The following is a 16,653-nucleotide window of genomic DNA, read 5'->3' as shown; positions in this document are numbered from 1 at the left end:
CACCCCCATGCTTCACAGTAGGTATGGTGTTCTTGGGATGCAACTCAGTATTCTTCTTCCTCCAAACACGACCAGTTGAGTTGATACCAAAATGGATACATGGATGATACAGCAGAGGATTGGGAGAATGTCATGTGGTCAGATGAAACCAAAATAGAACTTTTTGGTATAAACTCAACTGGTCGTGTTTGGGAGGAAGAAGAATACTGAGTTGCATCCCAAGAACACCATAGTGTCAAAACATTCCTCTTTGTCAGGACAAAAAAAACAAAACAAGACTTGAAAAATTCCTGGTTTTCCCAAAATTCTATTTTTCAATTAAAAACTGTTACTAATTCAACATTTGGTGACCAATTTAAACAATTCCAACACCAACCAATTCAGTTCATTCAGGACATTCATTTTCCCCCAGAAAATCCCACTTTTCCCCAAATTCTAAAATTTCCAGGAAGTTCCCATTGAAATCAACGGGACATTTTTACCAAGTTGCACAATTCCCACATTTTTCAACCGATTCAAACCATTCCACCTTCAACACACGCACTTCCTCTTGGAAATTCAAATAACCATTGTTTTAAGTTCAACAAATTTTCAGAAATTCCTGTTTTTACAAACCTTATTCCCCACCTTTCTTAGTGCAGTGTTTAGACACTGTCAAACATTCCTCTTTGTCAGGACAAAAAAAACAAGTTGGTTTAAGGACTTGAAAAATTCCCGGTTTTCCCCAAATTCCATTTTTCAATTAAAAATTGTTACTACTTCAACATTTGGTGACCGATTTAAACAATTCCAACACCAACCAATTCAGCTCATTCAGGACATTCATTTCCCCCCCAAAAATCCTGCTTTTCCCCAAACTTAAAAATTTCCAGGAAGTTCTCATTTAAATCAACGGGACATTTTTACCAAGTTGCACAATTCCCACATTTTTCAACCGATTTGAACCATTCCAACATCAACACACTCAACTCATCCTGGAAATTCAAATAACCATTTTTCTAAATTCAACAAATTTTCAGGAATTCCTGTTTTTCCAAACCTTATTTCCATCCTTTCTTAGTGCAGTGTTTAGACACTGTCAAACATTCCTCTTTGTCAGGACAAAAAAACAAGTTGGTTTAAGGACTTGAGAAATTCCCGGTTTTCCCCAAATTCCATTTTTCAATTAAAAACTGTTACTACTTCAACATTTGGTGACCGATTTAAACAATTCCAACACCAACCAATTCAGCTCATTCAGGACATTCATTTCCTCAAAAAAATCCCGCTTTTCCCCAAACTTTTACATTTCCAGGAGGTTCCCATTGAAATGAACGGGACATTTTTACCAAGTTGCATTATTCCCACATTTTTCAACCGATTCAAACCATTCCACCTTCAACACACGCACTTCCTCTTGGAAATTCAAATAACCATTGTTTTAAGTTCAACAAATTTTCAGAAATTCCTGTTTTTACAAACCTTATTTCCCAATTTTCTTAGTGCAGTGTTTAGACACTGTCAAACATTCCTCTTTGTCAGGACAAAAAAACAAAACAAGACTTGAAAAATTCCCGGTTTTCCCCAAATTCCATTTTTCAATTAAAAACTATTACTACTTCAACATTTGGTGACCAATTTAAACAATTCCAACACCAACCAATTCAGCTCATTCTGGACATTAATTTTCCCCAAAAAATCCTGCTTTTCCACAAACTCTTAAATTTCCAGGAAGTTCCCATTGAAATGAACGGGACATTTTTACCAAGTTGCATTATTCCCACATTTTTCAACCGATTCAAACCATTCCACCTTCAACACTCGTCCAACTAAAACTTTCACAAGTTCCAAACCAAATTCCGGTTTTCCTGGAAATTCCAACTCTTCAACATCCCGACGTTCAAACTAATCTTACATTCTGTCAGCATTTGACTTCAACTTCATCATTGGAGCGTTCACACCTCATCTAGTTGACAATAAGACCCCACTTCCTGGTTACCTGCATGATGTTCAGGTGCGCTACGATGCTAACAAAATACAACAACATTCCTTTGGCCCCGGTCTCTTATTTGCTTGGTTTTCCTGCCTCAGTTCAACGTTTTGAGGTCTGGAGGAGATCATCTCCCAGAAAAAAAAAAGGCTTTTTTCCCGTTTGACGTTTGAAAGACGGAAACAATTTGTCAATCAGGAGAGGCAACCGCCAAGAGGATACTCTCTGGCAACGAGGAGCATCCTCTCAGTGCGGCGAGACTCCGGTTTGGAGCTGGCGGGCTAACGTGCGAGCGCGTGTCGCTCAGATAAAACAAGCCTTCGCCGCAGAGTCCTGCAGCTTTAAGAGATTTACGGCCTCCTTGCAGACATCCATCTCCTCCGCTGCGGCCACCAGCCCGTCTCATGTAAGAAATCTCTAGCGTGGATTTCACTTCTGCTCCCGACAGGAATAACCTTGGCCAAGGTCTTGAAGGGAACTAAGCGGAGAAATATGGAGTCAGGGCGCTCTCACGCCGACACGCCATCTCTGGTCCCGTTCAAGGCTCTCTGGCGCCGCCCTAGTGGCTCCCTGGAGCTTTCTCAAAAAATGTATAAAAAAAAGAAAAAGATGAGGGCAAAAATATACAAACCCCGTTTCCATATGAGTTGGGAAATTGCGTTATATGTAAATATAAACGGAATACAATGATTTGCAAATCCTTTTCGACCCATATTCAGTTGAATATGCCTAAAGACAACATGTTTGATTTTTTTTTTTTCCATCCATCCATCCATCCATCATCCTCCGCTCATCCGAGGTTGGGTCGCGGGGGCAGCAGCCTAAGCAGGGAAGCCCAGACTTCCCTATCTCCAGCCACTTCGTCTAGCTCTTCCCGGGGGATCCCGAGGGATCCCGAGGCGTTCCCAGGCCAGCCGGGAGACATAGTCTTCCCAACGTGTCCTGGGTCTTCCCCGTGGCCTTCTACCAGCTGGACGTGCCCTAAACACCTCCGTAGGGAGGCGTTCGGGTGGCATCCTGACCAGATGCCCGAACCACCTCATCTGGCTCCTCTCGATGTGGAGGAGCAGCGGCTTTACTTTGAGTTCCTCCCGGATGACAGAGCTTCTCACCCTATCTCTAAGGGAGAGCCCCGCCACACGGCGGAGGAAACTCATTTGGGCCGCTTGTACCCGTGATCTTATCCTTTCGGTCATGACCCAAAGCTCATGACCATAGGTGAGGATGGGAACGTAGATCGACCGGTAAATTGAGAGCTTTGCCTTCCGGCTCAGCTCCTTCTTCACCACAACGGATCGATACAACGTCCGCATTACTGAAGACGCCGCACCGATCCGCCTGTCGATCTCACCATCCACTCTTCCCCCACTCGTGAACAAGACTCCTAGGTACTTGAACTCCTCCACTTGGGGCAGGGTCTCCTCCCCAACCCGGAGATGGCACTCCACCCTTTTCCGGGCGAGAACCATGGACTCGGACTTGGAGGTTTTTTTTTTTTTAATGCAAATAATCATTAACTTTAGAATTTGATGCCAGCAACACGTGACAAAGAAGTTGGGAAAGGTGGCAATAAATACTGATAAAGTTGAGGAATGCTCATCAAACACTTATTTGGAACATCCCACGGGCTAATTGGGAACAGGTGGGTGCCATGATTGGGTATAAAAGCAGCTTCCCAAAATAATGCTCAGTCTTTCACAAGAACGGATGGGGCGAGGTACACCCCTTTGTCCACAACTGCGTGAGCAAATAGTCAAACAGTTTAAGAACAATGTTTCTCAAAGTGCAATTGCAAAAAAATGTAGGGATTTCAACATCTATGCTCCATAATATCATCAAAAGGTTCAGAGAATCTGGAGAAATCACTCCACATAAAAGGCATGGACGGAAACCAACATTGAATGACCGTGACCTTCAATCCCTGTATCAAAAACCGACAATCTCTAAAGGATATCACCACATGGGCTCAGGAACACATCAGAAAACCACTGTCAATAAATACAGTTGGTCGCTACATCTGTAAGTGCAAGTTAAAGCTCTACTATGCAAAGCGAAAGCCATTTATCAACAACATCCAGAAACGCCGCCTGCTTCTCTGGGCCTGAGATCATCTAAGATGGACTGATGCAAGGTGGAAAAGTGTTCTGTGGTCTGACGAGTCCACATTTCAAATGGTTTTTGGAAATATACGACATCGTGTCATCTGGACCAAAAGGGAAGCGAACCATACAGACTGTTATCGACGCAAAGTTCAAAAGGCCGCATGTGTGATGTTATGGGGGTGCATTAGTGCCCAAGGCATGGGTAACTTACACATCTGTGAAGGCACCATTAATGCTGAAAGGTACATACAGCTTTTGGAACAACATATGCTGCCATCCAAGCGCAGTCTTATTTCAGCAAGACAATGCCAAGCCACATTCAGCACGTGTTACAACAGCGTGGCTTCGTAAAAAAAAGAGTGCGGGTATTTTCCTGGCCTGCCTGCAGTCCAGACCTGTCTTCCATGGAAAATGTGTGGCGCATTATGAAGTGTAAAATACGACAGCGGAGAGAACCCGGACGGTTGAAGGACTGAAGCTCTACATAAAACAAGAATGGGAAAGAATTCCACTTCCAAAGCTTCAACAATTAGTTTCCTCAGTTCCCAAACGTTTATTGAGTGTTGTTAAAAGAAAAGGTGATGTAACACAGTGGTGAACATGCCCTTTCCCAACTACTTTGGCACATGTTGCAGCCATGAAATTCTAAGTCTATTATATTTTGCAAAAAAAATAAATAAAGTTTATGAGTTTGAACATCAAATATGTTGTCTTTGTAGTGCACTCAACTGAATATGTCTTGAAAATGATTTGAAAATCATTGTATTCTGTTTATATTTACATCTAACACAATTTCCCAACTCATATGGAACGGGGTTTGTATTTTTTGTTTTATTATTGTTAGAAATCCCACTGTCTATATTAACCATGCTTCACTCATGAGAGTATTTGGCCAGCGTCGTTTTGTCCTACTAATTTGAGCGGTGCTTGAACTGACCGTAGTTTGTTTAGATGTACAACTTTGAGTTGATTTTGAGTTTGTTTGGAACATGCGAGCCTCACAATTTCCAGCTTCTCTTTTCAACATGTTGGAAAAGCAGTAGGAAGAAGCAGAGCTTATTTAATCCTGCCTCTTTCCTTTTACATGGCAGTTGCTAAAACTTTTGTTCACTTCTTGTTCTCAATTCATTCACAATGTACTCCATAAGTCAGGGGTGTCCAAAGTGCGGCCCGTAGGTCATTTTTTAACGGCCCCACGGCACGCTTTAAAAATACGATTTAAACATTTTTAAAGCGTAAAAAGTAGGAGCAAACGGGTGAAATGTAACAAGAAAATGTTGCAATGTTTACTCTAATAATACAAAGCTGCCACGCAGGCTGTTTCTTTCTTTGAAAAATAATAATGAATCAAAATCAATGTCATTATGAATTCTTGACCTATTCAAGGCTCCAATTACGTCACATTAAATTCTCCGCTTTCAGATATTTTTCGGGGCAAATGTTGGATATTTTGTGTTTGCCATATAAACAACTGAACAAACAAAAAAACATAAACAAAAAAAAAAACTTATAATTGACGGATAGATTTGAAGTTGATATCAAGAGCATTGTGTTAAAAGTAAACAGCAAAAAAAAAAATATAATTTCTTTTTTAAAACTTTAATGATTAGGACCCTTTTGGATCAGTGTGTTTTGTTTTTAAGTGACATTGCACAAAAAATAATAGTGAATTAAAATCAATGATGTTGTGAGTTGTTGACTTTTTTCCAACTCCAATTATTATATAATCTCGAATATTCTACTTAAAAATTGTATTGGTTGAAAATATTGCATATTTTGTGTTTTTTTTCAATTAAAAAAACTTGGTTTTCTTTGACAAAAAGAGCATACAACTTAAATCTTTAAAAACGTCATATTGACAGATAGACCTAATGTTGATCTAGAGATTTAAAACTTGAATAATAATAAAAATAATAATGCTGAATAATTTTATAACATTTTAATAATAATAACATTTTAATTTTCCTGAAGGAACTTTTTAATTTTCCTGAAGGAACTCTCCTGAAGGAATCAATAAAGTACTATCTATCTAATGACACATTTTTAACATTTTATTTTTTACCAAAACCTTAGGAGTCCAAGCCTGAGTGGAGGCCTAAATGTATATTTTTTATACTTGTGGCGGCAAGGAGGCGGAAAATGCGGCGGGGCGTGCCGGGAGTGACTACGCCGCAATCGAATTCAGGTGCGTGGCTCACACACCGGGAAACGATTAACATTTCTCCTGACACTGTATGAAAGGGGAGAAGGAGGAGAGATCGAGAAGGAAGGAGGAGAGTCCGCAGCACATGAGAGGCGAGAGCAACACAGAGCGCAAGACGAGCACGACGACGACGGCGGCTGAAAAGCAGACCGGGTACGAGCAGTGGAGGAAAGAGCTGAAAAGCGATCCGAGCTGCAACCAACCTTTATTGCAAAATAAAGAAGTCATAGCTGCTCAAAAGCATGTCCTTCCTGGGTGGTCCATTGAACCCGCATGACGACGGCAAGAGACTGTCACAATATTGTATTGGTTTTTAAAATAATTGGCCCCCGTTTGCTTTGATTATTCAGTGTGCTGCCCTCAGTGGAAAAACTTTGGACACCCCCGCCATAAGTAATCACAATAAAAATAAATAAATAAATAATACACGGTGACGTAAGTTACATTTCATATGGTGAGATGAGCAAGATTATTTTGAAAATGAACAAATGGATGGATTTAATAAATTCAGAATGTTTATCTTCTTCTTTGTACTTTGTAAACACTTCAAGTTTGAAGAGTTTCTTGAAGTGGATCATATTACTACATTCTTTGATTGCTTTATTAATCCATTCCATCATTTAATTCCACATACAGATAAACTGAAGGTCTTTCTCTGAAGCAGCCACATAAAGACATGTTCAAGCCACTCTTTTTCCCATTGTATCTTGTCCACCAAATGTTTTATACTGTGCTTGAATGCACAAAAGGTGAGCGTTGTGGTTGATACATAATTCACTGTTCCAAGCTGATGGCAGCCATAACTGCCACGTGGCCCTCATCCCTGATTTATGTGTTCCTGAGAAGGAGCCGTCGCCGCTAAAAGGGACTGAGCGACCTCGCTGCCTCGCAACGTGGGAGGCCTCGTCCCGCTTTTGGAAAGGCTGGGCTTCATTGTGTCCTCACAAAACGTCATTGTGTTCTTTCTGCTAAAAGTGTTTGGGCAACAGAGGCCCGCGGTGAGGCTCGGCAAGACTCCAGTCTTGTGCAACCGAGGCGCTTTTTCTGGCGCGGGCCGAGTTCAGCGGCGTTTTGAGGGCACCGTCTCATTGGACGCAGGAGGTCGGGGGAGTTTGCAAACACAACCTTGTGAGGAGGAGGAGGAGGAGGAGGAAGGGGGAGAACAAAGGACGCCTGCAACTAAGTGATCAAATGGAGGAAGGTTGCTCGCAGGGATGAGTACTGAATCCTAGGGCTGGGAATCTTTGGGCACCACATGACTCGATTCGATTCTTGGGGGGAACGATTGATTCAAAATAGATTCTCAATTCAAAACGATTCAAAATCAATACTTTTTTATAATATTCTCGTTCTATGATTACTGTATTTCCATGAATTGCCGCCGGGGCGCTAATTATTTTAAAACCTCTTCGCACTTACCAAAGGCATGCGGTAAAATTAGGCCTGCGTTTATAAATTTGAGTGTGATGTAAGGATACCATCATGAAAAGCACATTTAATAAAAAAAACGTTATTATGGTCTTACCTTTACTTATAAATGAAGTCCATGCGCAGCTCCTTCTGATCAAAAGCATCGATAACTTAATTATAGAAGTCTTCCTTATCTTTCTTCAGTTTTAAAAGTCTCTCTGTCTCGATGGAGATCTTCCTTTATTACCTCCTGCTTCGATTGAAAGTCCAGTTTGGAAAACTGTTTTATTTTAGATATGTAATCCCCCATAAAAGTGCAAGCAAGAGGAAAAAATAAATGATCGCTGCTCACTCTTGCTGCTTGTTGTCACTTCTTCTGCAGCCGAGTAGTCGCAAGAAGGATCACTAGCGCCCTCTACCACCAGGAGGCGGGAGTCATTTAATGACTTATATTTGACACACGCAGCTACGGTATATTAATAAAATGTTTGTTTGTTAAAATGCTGCTCACTGTTCTTTTTAGCATATTCAATAGTTTGGACCGGCTTCACGGTGGCAGAGGGGTTAGTGCGTCTGCCTCACAATACGAAGGTCCTGCAGTCCTGGGTTCAAATCCAGGCTCGGGATCTTTCTGTGTGGAGTTTGCATGTTCTCCCCGTGAATGCGTGGGTTCCCTCCGGGTACTCCGGCTTCCTCCCACTTCCAAAGACATGCACCTGGGGATAGGTTGATTGGCAACACTAAATTGGCCCCAGTGTGTGAATGTGAGTGTGAATGTTGTCTGTCTCTGTGTTGGCCCTGCGATGAGGTGGCGACTTGTCCAGGGTGTACCCCGCCTTCCGCCCGATTGTAGCTGAGATAGGCGCCAGCGCCCCCCGCGACCCCGAAAGGGAATAAGCGGTAGAAAATGGATGGAATAGTTTGGACCTTAAATCCTACTGAATAGCTCTTAATCTTCTTCCCTTTATGTGATTTCAAATGATTGAAATCACCCTCCTCCATTTTGAAAATGATGACGGGTGAAGTGTCACTTGTGACGTGACGAGTTTGACCCGGCGGAATTTCTAGGCATATGCTAAATATTTGGCGAAACGAGTTTGACCCGGCAAAAATTCTAGACATGCGCTGATAAATATAATATTTTGCGAAACGAGTTTGACCCGGCAGTAATTCTAGGCAGGCGCATACTATATACCCGGAGGCAATTCAAGGAAATACAGTAATCTATTTTTACATATTTTTTATTAGAGGTCTCATGCAAATTTGTTTTAGATGCTGGTAATTTAGTTATTCTTCAGTGTAGACGCCTCTAAGATGTCATTTTTCCTCAAATCCTCAGTGCCATGTTTTGTTCTATTATTGTCAATAGTTTTGTTTTCCTCCATTTGTGCACAGCACTGTGTGTTTGCCACTTGCCGGTGTATGCAAAAAATCATTTGTAAACAAAGCCTGATGATGATGACAGTCAAAAAAGCAGGTGCGTAATGAGTACGGAACTTACAGTATCAACACTTTTTGGGACGCGACAAAAACCTAAAATCCGCAAAGACTGAACGGACTTGCCAAATGTGATAATAAAACAGCAGTTATCATAATCATCTCATTTCTAAATGTTACGGTAAAAATTTAAGATGAAAAACCATTGATATTTATTAACACACACAATTGGTACCGTTGAGTACGGGTACCAATTCCCGGGTACAGCTAATTGTCTCGCTTTAGAGACCACCGGCTTAAAGAGTCTTCAAGCTTCGCTGGTGTTGGTTTTCAAACAACATTAAAAGGTGTCTTGTTGCAGGAAGTGGGATGTGTTATTATCCATGTGTTCACCACCAACAACACTCACCCTCCTTCACCTCCTCCTCCACAGGCTTGGGGCCGTCTTCCCTTTGCTTTAGCGCCCTCAGCTCCTTCTTCAAAAGGCGGACTTCTTTGCGCAGCTCTTCGCTGTGGAGGGAGAAACATGTTCGAGGTTTAACGATGAAAAACTGCCCGGACGCCGACTGTTGAGTATTGGCCTCATGTTGAAAGAGCCGTGTTGGACTAAAAATACAAAAAAAATAATCATTCTGGAGCTGCAAAAAAATAAAAGCCTTGTACAAGTGTTATAATGAAGACAACACATGGTGTAAGTATCTATGTTAGCTATATTAGCCTACTATCAAAATGACTTTAAACGTCCTATATAAGTGTTATAGTGAAGACAACACATGATGTAAGTGTCTAAATTGGCCTACTATCAAAATGACATTGAAAGTCTTATATAAGTGTTATAGTGAAGACAACACATGATGTAAGTGTCTATATTGGCCTACTATCAAAATGACTTTAAAATACTTATATAAGTGTTATAATGAAGACAACACATGATGTCTCTATATTAGTTATATTAGCCTACTATCAAAATGACTTTAAACGTCCTATATAAGTGTTATAATGAAGACAACACATGATGTAAGTGTCTATATTGGCCTACTATCAAAATGACTTTAAAATACTTATAAAAGTGTTATAATGAAGACAACACATGATGTGTCTATATTAGCCTACTATCAAAATTATTTTAAAAGTATAAGTGTTATAATGAAGACAACACATGATGTGTCTATATTAGCCTACTATCAAAATGATTTTAAGATACTTATATAAGTGTTATAATGAAGACAACACATGATGTCTCTATATTAGCTATATTAGCCTACTATCAAAATGACTTTAAAAGTCTTATACAAGTTTTATAATGAAGACAACACATGATGTAAGTGTCTATATTAGCTATATTAGCCTACTATCAAAATGACTTTAAAAGTCTTATACAAGTTTTATAATGAAGACAACACATGATTTGTCTATATTAGCTATATTAGCCTACTATCAAAATGACTTTAAACGTCTTATATAAGTGTTATAATGAAGACAACACATGATGCAAGTGTCTATATTAGCCTACTATCAAAATTATTTTAAAAGTGTAAGTGTTATAATGAAGACAACACATGGTGTAAGTGTCTATATTAGCCTACTATCAAAATGACTTTAAAAGTCTTATATAAGTGTTATAATGAAGACAACACATGATGCAAGTGTCTATATTAGCCTACTATCAAAATTATTTTTAAAGTGTAAGTGTTATAATGAAGACAACACATGGTGTGTCTATATTAGCTATAATAGCCTACTATCAAAATGACTTTAAACGTTTTGTATAAGTGTTATAATGAAAACAACACATGTCTATATTAGTTATATCATCCTACTATCAAAATTACTTTAAGTCTTATATAAGTGTTATAATGAAGACAACACATGACGTAAGTGTCTATTTTGTTATATCAGCCTACTCTCAAAATTATTTTATAAGTATTATATAAGTGTTATAATGAAGACAACACATGATGTAAGTGTCTATATTAGCCTACTATCAAAATGCCTTGGTTTCGCAGGCTGACTAAATCTTTGTTTATAGAAATGTTGAAATATAAAACTCCTTGAAATGATTTGAAATGAGTTTCAGCACACCAGTGTAGTAAAAAACATTGCTGAATTTCCCCCAGGGATCAATAAAGTACTTTCTATTCTATTCTATTTTAGGTGACTACCTCGTGAAGCTCGTGCAGAGAATGCCAAGAGTGTTCAAAGCAGTAATCAGAGCAAAGGGTGGCTATTTTGAAAACATTACAATATAAAACATGTTTTCAGTTATTATAAATACTGTACATAACTCCACATGTGTTCATTCATAGTTTTGATGTGACAACTTACAATGTAAATAGTCATGAAAATAAAGAAAACGCATTGAATGAGTAGGTGTGTTCAAACTTTTGGCCTATAGTATACATTTTGACTCTTCCATTCAGTAAAAAACAAAAATGTAATTCCGTTTTTTTGAGGTGGTCTGGTTTCAGACATTGTGACTTTTGGTATTGGTGTTCTTATAAATAATAAATAAATGGGTTGTACTTGTATAGCGCTTTTCTACCTTCAAGGTACTCAAAGCGCTTCGACACTACTTCCACATTTACCCATTCACACACACATTCACACACTGATGGAGGGAGCTGCCATGCAAGGCGCTAACCAGCACCCATCAGGAGCAAGGATGATGTGTCTTGCTCAAGGACACAATGGACGTGACAAGGTCTGTACTAGGTGGGATTTGAACCAGGGACCCTCAGGTTGCGCACGGCCACTCTCCACTGCGCCACGCCGTCCCCGTTCTTGAAAAAAAGGGACCCAAACACACATAATGTACAGCAGATTGTTACCGCTAAATGTGTACATACCATATACACACACATATACATTGGCCCCCCAGACACATTTTTTTGCTCTCAATGTGGCCCCCGAGTCAAAATATTTGCCCATCTCCGCTGTAGACCAACACAACTGGAGCTGCGGGCCACACTTTGGACCTATAAGTGCCTCCTTAAACTCTTGACACCTCAGCGTGAGTGCTAGTAAATGCTGTTTATGCTCGCCCTCTCTTCAAACGGAGGGTTACATAAAGTGTTCCAGCCCGAGCAGAGTGGATAACGCGGGGGCCTCTTTGACCCAAAGAGTCGACACACTTGGCAGGCGGCCCCCGAAAGCCTGAATGCTGGATGCACCAGACACTCATTTTACAGCTTTGACGTTAACATTTTAACACACACTAATGTGGTTCAGAACATATGAGGACCTTATATGAAACACACTTTCTTTCTTAGTTCAAACAATATGAGGACTTGAGTGATCGCACGTAGAATTCATGGCAGGCAAAAGCCAGGCTCCTGCAAATGGATGCAGATGCAGATGTCCACAAAGCTCAGGTAAGCTCCAGCGTCTGGGCGCCCGGAGCAGAAACATGTGAAGCATCTCCAGACTAAACAACCACGGCCTTTGTTTCTGACGTCTTTGGCTTTAATCTGGACGTCCGATCCCTGGTGTAAGTCAGCCGCAGTGCGCAGCAACTATGTGGACAATGTCGAGAAGGGGGGGAAAAAAAAAAAAAGGCCTGCTCGTAAGTCATTGGCCGGTCTGCTTTTGACGCGCTCGGCTCGTCCTTCGCAAGGGCTTGACGCACGGACGTGACAGCGCCTGCCCCGACACGCCGGTCTAGGCAAAACAAGGGGACGTAACCACGGCGACGGGCCAAACAATAGGCGCCGACGGAGGGAGGAGCGGAAAAGCCCAGCGACAACATCTGTTTGGACACACCTCAGGGCTCCTTCAATTCCTCTGCAGACGTCACAGTGCTGCCAAGGATTTAGTCCTAACTTTCCCCGCTGAGGGCCACATTTTGGGGACATTTTGCTGTGTTTCATTTTCAAAGTGGTCCAATCACATAAAAAAAGTAAAATTAAAATAAAAAAACTATACTTAAGGTTCACTTCCATTGTAGTTGTATTCATATATTATTATTTATTATCATTACCATCATTATTAGGGTTGTCCGGATACCAATATTTTGGTACTGGTACCAAAATGTATTTCGATACTTTTCTAAATAAAGGGGACCACAAAAAAAGAAGGCAGTATTGGCTTTATTTGAGCTAAAAATCTTAGTGTACATGAAACATGTTTATTTTTGTAATTTAGTCCTTAAATAAATTATTGAACATACTAGACAACTTGTCTTTTAGTAGTAAGTAAAGAAACAAAGACTTCTAATTAGTCTGCTGACGTATGCAGTAACATATTTTGTCATTTAGGACAAACTGTAAAAATGGATTATTAATCCACTCTGTCATTTATTGTTAGTATCTGGTTACCGTACTTTCCGCACCTTGGGGCGCACCGGATTATAAGGCGCACTGCCAATGAATGGTCTATTTTCTATCTTTTTTCTAAATGTAAAAGACTTGCCTGTGGTCTACATAACATGTAATGGTGGTTCTTTGCTCAAAATGTTGCATGGATGATGTTTTACACATCATCTTCAAGTCGCTTTCTGACAGCGTCTTCTTCCCGTCATCTTAGTTGTAGTGGTGTAGCGTGCAAGGACGGGAGTGGAAGAAGTCTCAAAAGATTGCACTAACTGTTTTACTGACATTCAGACTTTACTTCAATCAATTTCGGAGCAGCATCTCCTCATCCGTGGCTCATTAGTGCAACAACAACACCCGAAATGTGTCCCATGAAAAACCGTCCGACCGGATCTCTCTAATAACTAAAGTTCCTTGGCTGATTAATGTAAACTCATTACACCGGTATGTTTTAGTGCTTTCATTGCGAGTTTACTGACAGATATAAGTAAAAACTTTACACTACTTTATATTAAAAAATGGCAACAGCGGAGGATGAATGTCACGTAACAAGAAGCTAGAGAAAAATAAGAAGATTATCGACTATGGTGTCGACACGGACTACAAAGGCAGATGCGCGCACAGAGTCTGTTGAACGCATCAATGGAAGCTTCAGTAGGTCGAGGAGGTTTTTTTTTACTGTAAAATGTACTTTTTTTTTTTACAGGGCATTATTGTTAATTTTATTCTTACAGCTGCCTTTTTTAATGTCAAATCTACATATGAAAAAGTTAAGCGTGATCTGGCTTTTTACTAAATAAAATAAATAAATTATATAAATGGAAATAAGTACATACAAATAATAATATTAAAATAAAATCAATATTTAAAAATATATAGAATTAATAATAAACCAAATAGATAAAAAAAAAAAAAATAAATAAATACAAATATTGAATTAAATAAATAAATACAAATAATACAGTACAATAATAATACTGTAAATATAATAATAAATAATTAAATCATGTAATAATTAGTAAGAATAAATGAATAAATAAAATAAAAACCTACATATGTACTTATTATTTCAAAAACCTAAGAGTGATCTGGTATTTTACAAAATAAAATAATTGATAGTAATGAAAATAAATGTAAAATACAATAATATTAAATACAAATAAATATATACAATTAATAATAAGAAACTAAATACATAAAAATAGTTGAAGTAAATAAAAAATAATAATATTGAATTAAATAAATACAAATAAAACGGTACAATAATGATTTAAAAAAATAAATAATTAAATCAAATAATAATAAGAATAAATGAATAAATACAATAAAAATCTACATATGCATTTATTATTCAAAAAAAGTTAAGTGTGATCTGGCCTTTTACTAAATAAAATAAATACAGGATATGAAGGGAAATAGATATATAAAAATAATTGTATTAAATAAAATAAATATTTAAAAATAAATATACAGAATTCATAAAAGAACTAAGTACAAATAAATCCTTAAATAAATAAAAACTATATTGACTACAATAAATAAATATAAACACAGTACAATAAAAATACTGTAAATATAATATTACAAAATAATTTTAAATAAATAATAAAATAAAATAATGATTAATTAATAAAATACAAATAATAAAGTTAGTAAAAATTATAAAAAAAGATAGTAAAATAATAATGAATGAGAATACATGAATTATTATTCTGTTATTAATGGAAGAGAAACCTGATTATTCTGAGCGTACATACAAGATGAATCTAATGTTCTTTGTGAGTAGATAGGCAGGAAGTAGAGAAGCAGCTATGCAGGCGTCCCTGAAGGGAGATATATAGTTAAAAAAAAAAAAAAAAAAGGGGGTGGGGGGGGGGCGCGGAGGGTTCTGAAGCCTTTTTTAAGAGATTGTGCAGCCGTCTGCTGTCCCTCTCGGAGTCAAATTAAAAAGGAGTGAAAGCCAAAAAGAGCTGCGGATAATTAACTTCTCCAAAAGAAAGCATAGGAGTCGACTGGCAGCGAGCCAAGGAGTCTCTGGTGATTCCAGAAGACGCGAGTGTCTGGCAGGAGTCTGAGGCTGACACAGGAATTTTACACAGCCTTAAAATAGCCGGCAATGACTCCATGCCTCCTCAAAAATCGTTTTTTTTCTAAAATACACTCGGCGCTTTTGGACTCCTACGAATTCTCGCTTTACGGCCTTGGAGAGAGAAACAAAAGTGTTCAAATAATGAGTTTGGACTTTTGTTGTTGTTGAAGAAGTGAACTCAACACCTGGCCGCTAACGTGGAGCAAGAAGACCGCAGCTTCTGCTCTAATGACGGAGCGAGTGATGCGGAGCGCTGTGCTGCAATAACAAGATGGCTGGGTGAACTCGCCTCGGGGGGGCACTCCGCGGCTCCGGGCCCCGGGCCAAGCAGAACTTGTGCGCCGGCGCGCAGGCCAGCCGTCCAAACCTCAACGCAGGAATTTGCATGACTCTGCACAGCCGTCCAGACCGGCGCTCACAACCCACCGGGTTTTACAACGCCGTCTGCCTCCTCCTGACCGCCGTGATGCCAGACAGCCAAGCACCTACTCCTGCACTTTTTACAGAGAGTGGAGCCTCCAAGATGGAACTGTAGTAGTCCTTGCATTCCAGACCCAGGGGGATCCGTATCACAGAAGAGGAAAACATACGACAAAAAAAAGAAATACAAGCAGAAATAAAATTTAAAAAACAAAAACACTTTGTGGCGACACATTCTGCTGTCAAAATTAAGGCAAGACGGTAAGAACGTTGCATAAAAACCTAGATGGCCCAAAAATGAGCCGGGACAATAAAATGGCCAACGACCCGTGCTTATTAGAGTTTGTGGTCTTTGATCAACATATCCATACATTTCTTCCCAGATATGATGACTAGACCTCAGAAAAGGTTGTCACTAGTGGAAAGTATTGGAGGTTGATTTGTGTCTTTATTACAAAAACTTTATTTATTTATTTTTTACACTGGATTTATGTAACTGAATTTTTTTTTGTTTGAATTTTGTGACATGAATTTTTTTTTTTTTTACATTAAGACAATTTTATTGAAAAACAAATCAATAATTTAAAATTCAGTGTAAAAAAAATCCCTTTTTTTACACTGAATTTATGTAACTGAATTTGTATTGGGTGACCTGATTTTTTTTACATCAAGACAATTTTATTGAAAAAAATGTCAGTGTTTTAAAATTCAGTGAA

The 16,653-nt window shown here is 39.0% G+C and overlaps 1 protein-coding gene across 1 annotated transcript in view; it reads right to left on the bottom strand.

Annotated features, from left to right (window-relative positions):
- cwc27 (CWC27 spliceosome associated cyclophilin) overlaps positions 1-16,653 on the bottom strand; it is a 49,971-nt gene that overhangs the window by 11,149 nt on the left and 22,169 nt on the right. Inside the window, exon 12 of the mRNA XM_061907795.1 lies at positions 9,531-9,631. Coding sequence (XP_061763779.1) covers positions 9,531-9,631 — 101 coding nt within the window. The remainder of the gene's footprint in view (positions 1-9,530; positions 9,632-16,653) is intronic.

Source organism: Nerophis ophidion, linkage group LG08, assembly GCF_033978795.1.
Source record: "Nerophis ophidion isolate RoL-2023_Sa linkage group LG08, RoL_Noph_v1.0, whole genome shotgun sequence".
NCBI lineage: Eukaryota > Metazoa > Chordata > Actinopteri > Syngnathiformes > Syngnathidae > Nerophis > Nerophis ophidion.
Note: the sequence above shows the minus strand (reverse complement) of the source record. Positions and strands in the feature narration are given on the sequence as shown.